At 35.9% G+C, this 5,000-nt stretch overlaps 1 protein-coding gene across 1 annotated transcript in view; it reads right to left on the minus strand.

Annotated features, from left to right (window-relative positions):
- Positions 1-4,101, minus strand: part of LOC136281172 (uromodulin-like) — a 12,476-nt gene extending 8,375 nt beyond the window's left edge. Inside the window, exons 1-2 of the mRNA XM_066167412.1 lie at positions 3,812-4,101; positions 1,167-1,429 (exon numbers count right to left, since the gene is read on the minus strand). Of these exons, the coding sequence (XP_066023509.1) occupies positions 1,167-1,429; positions 3,812-3,884 (336 nt within the window). The 5' untranslated portion in view covers positions 3,885-4,101. The remainder of the gene's footprint in view (positions 1-1,166; positions 1,430-3,811) is intronic.
- Positions 4,102-5,000: the final 899 nt, after the last annotated feature.

The following is a 5,000-nucleotide window of genomic DNA, read 5'->3' on the forward strand; positions in this document are numbered from 1 at the left end:
AGGTCGAGGTCAAGGTACCGCTTTCTCGTTGTTTGTATTTGCCTTCGTTGACGTGAATGTTGCGTTTTCTAGAAATCGAAGCACTTGCAGGTTTACCAAGAGTTGCCCAAGCGTCTATGGCAACCCCGATGGGGTCAAAGTCTGAATTATTTCCATGTTCCTCGTCTGAAATTTCATCTGATTGCGATGCCATGATAATGACTCAGCAAATACCAAGATGGCTGGCGGCAGGCTCTATGATGCAGCGAATAACCGCTGGATTTAAGCACCCGTTAGATAGATAGCCGCTGTCCAGATTTTGTGGGCGTAATGCAAGTGTTATTTTATTGTCATTTTATTGTATATCCTTAGTTTTAATAAAATCAGTTTTGATAAAACCAGTTTTAATAAAATCCTTCGAAATGAAACGACCTTTTATGGTTTGGATCGGTTTTATATCAATTTGTTGCTCAAAAGTTGCCAAGGAAGGCAAAAGTTGCCCTAGGTTGCTGGTACTACAAAGAGTTGCTCAAAATGCTAAAAGTTGCTCAAAAGTTGCCGAGCACAATCTATTTATGGCTAGCGTTTACTAATGCCATACTCTCCATATTCAAAGGGCAATCGAATTCAATCAAGTTTGCAATTGACTCATGCTTATAATTGTATCCATGATGTTCAGTAAATATCGAAACTTCGGTGGGATAACGATAAGCGTTATTTTGTAAGCTACGTCTCAGAACCAATCGCGTTAATTGCAAACAATGATAATTGAAAGCACTTAACCTAACTGTCGTGTATGCCAACTGGGTGCTGGTCATTATGTTGGTTCCAAATAAACTCGTGAATGAAAGAATAAATAACTATAAATTTATGAAAATCATATCTATGAACTGCGGAGCAGCTCCCACATGGCTTGTTAGCTCAGTGGATGGAGCGCTGCACCGATATCGCAAAGGTCATGGGTTCAAATTCCGTACAAGCCTGATTTTTTTCAGGCCTTATTTTCATGCGAAGATCACTTTCAAATTTATTTCTTTAACCGCAGTTCACATATATGGTTTTTATATATTTACAGTCAAAATTAAAAAAATGTGAATAAACAAGTAAAAAAATGAATTGTAACAAAGATATACGGATCGTCCAAAAGAAGACTTCTGTTATCTTAATCATTGCAGCTATAAACACACCTTGGATCCACGATAGGTGCTGTTTTGAAATGACACCAGATCACTCGGATGTTCAAAATGTGTAGCGTTATTCATCTCGCATTTGGTGATCGAGGGAGAATCATTGGATACTAATATATTATAGCTCACACAGTTGGGTTCCATAAAACACAATGCTCCACAGAAGTCCTTTGCGACGTTGTCAACTTCTTTTATCTTGTGGTTAAGTAGCCGTTTTCCTCTAAATGCAAGGGCAGCACTGAACTCCAGTTGACGACATTGGTCTATAGAAAAGAATGATATTTTCCGATAGGAAGAACATAATACCACTGGTTACGAGGGAATGCTCCATTTGACAAAGAGTGGTAGAGGTAAATAATAGGGAAGGTATGGAGGTAGAGAAATTGGTAGAGGAAACTGCAATCAACGTCATACAAAAAGTGTACGAATTTAAATCAACGAAAAAACCGTAACATAAGGTTTCTATTATATCCTGTATCATTATCAAATTTGAAAGGGATTGGCATAATTGATGTACTATATGTAAATATGTATAGAAATGCTAAGAGACAAAATGATTTCTTTAACGAAAAAACAAAGCTTAAAGGTGTGCTTTGTGTTCGTACAAATAATTTCACCCGAATGGAGTCTGGGTAAGTATTATAAATAAATAACTTTATTGATAATGTACATGAAAAAATTACGCGCTTCTGATTGGCTGAAAACGAGTGCATTCTCATGTAACGCGAATGCAAAGTCATAACGCAGGTGCATAGTTGTAACACGAGGGCAAAATGCAAATAGTTTGCGAACGCTTTTAAAATTTCGTCTGTCTTGACCTTCTGCAATGTTTTTTTTTCTCATGTACATCATAACAAGTAATAACATGATTTCCTCTGCAATTTGGTGTAATAAGCACTTATAAATTTTTTCAGAGTACAAATTGCACTTGCCCTACGGGTTAGTGTAATTTTTTGTCTTCAAAAAATATATACTCGTGCTTATTTACACCAAATTGCACTCGAAATCATGTCGTTTCCTAAACTTAACGAGGGTGGATGGCCCTCCCAAGACTCTATGGTCTTACATGAATTGGTAAAGTTAACCAAGAATCGATCAAAACTACAAGCCATGACTGAATACTACGATATTGAGTAATGATCTGTAAGCTAAGGTTAATGTCTGGTCTTTTTTTTTCTATAAGGAGGATCTTGAATATAAGATAGTCGAGCTGTCTACGGCACTTCTGTAGAATTGCGAAATTCTGACTAGGTTCGCTGTCCTTAGATTACGTTGTATGTACCACTATGCAGTGTGTTGTTTCGGAAGTGGCTGCAGGTGTAACTTTCTCAGGAGAGGTTTAAAGCCTCTGTTTTTTCTTTTCAAATAAATATATTTAGGGGGAGAAATTTATAGTTTGTTGTGTTCTGTTTTCTTTTGTTTTTGTCTTTATTTTCATAGACTTAAACAAGCAGGATTGCGACAGACGTTGCCTTGAGAAAGATTCGTTGCATTTTATAATTTTCACGTTTGTCCTTAATGCGTCGCCTTTTGTATCTGATGAGTTATAGGATAATTTGAGCTCGTGTTTTCAACTACTTTGCAGAAGTCACCAAACTTTTTAGTTGGGGCTTATTTCAATTAAGGCAGAGGGTATTTTTTGGAAATAATTGATATGTGATATTTCAGTTCTGTACCTGTCAAACGGGAAAAATGCAAATTTTGTTGAAGAATTGGCATTTCAAAACACGAAAAGTTAGTATCGAGACGAGCAATTTAGGATCTAAGATGTAGATTTCAAAAAAATTTAGTGGGCAGCTTTCATGAAAGTCCCAGTGTTTTTCCAAGTTCATTATCTGATTGTAGAGTACAGACAATGATGATAAAAAAGATGAAACAAAACTAAATTCGGCTATTTCTTTCAAGATGATTGTGTTCCTTTTAAATTCCAGTCTCTGAGATAACTAAAGGACATTACGTTGTTTTATCGAAGCTAATTCATTACCCGTGAGTTTGAAGCCATGAAACGGTTAAATTTATTTCAGAAGGAGTTATCTCTAAATTTAGATTTAGGTGTATTCGAAGGAAGTTCACGGGATAAAAAGGTTGTGTCGCCATTTCGACCGTTTTTACGATTCTACATATTTGCTTCTAATGCTAATCGATAATCATTTTTAAATCGACAGTTAAAGGACTAATTAGACTTTCAGGGGAGGTTTTTGAAATTTTCTACTTATTTATTTCGTTGTGTAAATATGCTGAGAGAAAAATGGATGATTAAGCTCACTTTAGCTGACTAAATTCAAAGTCATACTCATGGCAGTAACGGCACGTAGCATACTAACAAATTAAAGAGAGTGCAACATGAATTTGTGCCGAATTTATAACCTAAACTTCATGATCCTTTTATCCCAACCGCCTGCTTAAAAAAAACTTGCGTGAGGTAGATCCCACCTGTCTTTGAAGATAAACGTCTCCTCATAATAGCTTTATAAACATTTTACTTTCCTATAAGAAAGTAGAACCTTTTGAAAACCTTGGAATTCTTGTAATAGTCACAATAGAACACTCGCAATTTATTACTGTTGTTTATTCCCGCTTCAAACACATTATAAAATAACAGTTTTAAAAATTTTCCCCTTATACTGATTAAAAAATCTACCCACCTTCTTTGCGCTTCATAGCGCACATTAGAGAGCACAGCATAATGAAGGTACCGAGAGACACGATGCGAGACATGTTGCAAAACTACTCCTGCAAAATTACCAAAATGTAAGATTGTGCACCGCGTTACTTGCATGCAAGACGCATCTCGCCTGGAGCTTCTGAAGACCCAGTGTGATGTTCCACGAAGACAATTAACGTTCATGAATAAGAGATCTACGTAAATTAACTTTAAGCATTGCGTTAAGTAGTTGTCACAGTAGACGTCAGACACCTTATGGAGATATTCTGACTTTTTTCAGGCCTTAATTTCACTACTGCTTAAGTAGTGTTCAATATTGCGAAGGTCGCTTCAATACTTATCTCTTCCACCGCAGTTGGAAGTTGATGAGTTATGGGATCATTTAAACTCGTGTTTTCAACTACTTCGCAGAAGTCAACAAACTTTTGGGGTTGATTTTAATTTAAGCATAAGTGTATTTGTTTTGTAAATAATCGATAGGTGAATTTTCAATTCTGTACCTGTCAAAGGGGAAAGGTGCAAATTTTGTTGAAGAATTGGCATTTCAAGACACGAAAAATTAGTATCGAGACGAGCAATTTAGGATCTAGGATGTAGATTGGAGAAAAAGTTAGTGGGCAACTTTCATAAAAGGCCCAGTGTTTTTCTAAGTTCGTTATGTCAGTGTAGAATACAGATAATGATGATAAGAAGATGAGACAAAACTAAATTCGGCTACTTCTTTCGAGATGATTGTGTTCCTTTAGAATTCCAGTCTCTAAATAACTGAAAGATATTTCGATGTTTAATCGAAACTTATTCTTTACCCGTGAATTTGAAGCCATAAAACGTCTAAATTTTTTTCAGAAGGAGCTATCTCAATATTTAGATTAAGATGTATTCGACGGAAGTTCACGCGATAAAAAGGTTGTGTCGTCATTTCGACCGTTTTTACAATTCTACATATTTGCTTCTGATCCTAATCGAAAATCATTTTCAAAACGACAGTTAAAGGACTAGATGTCCGGGGGAGGTTTTTGAAATTTTATGTTTATTTATTTCGTTGTGTAAATATGCTGAGAGAAAAATGGATGATTAAGCTTCACTTTAGCTGACTAAATTCCATAGTCATACTATGAAATTTTGTGAGCGGCACTTTAGGAGTTTTTTCTTCAGCGTCAAAGCATACT

Source organism: Pocillopora verrucosa, chromosome 5 (assembly GCF_036669915.1).
Source record: "Pocillopora verrucosa isolate sample1 chromosome 5, ASM3666991v2, whole genome shotgun sequence".
Taxonomy (NCBI): Eukaryota; Metazoa; Cnidaria; class Anthozoa; order Scleractinia; family Pocilloporidae; genus Pocillopora; species Pocillopora verrucosa.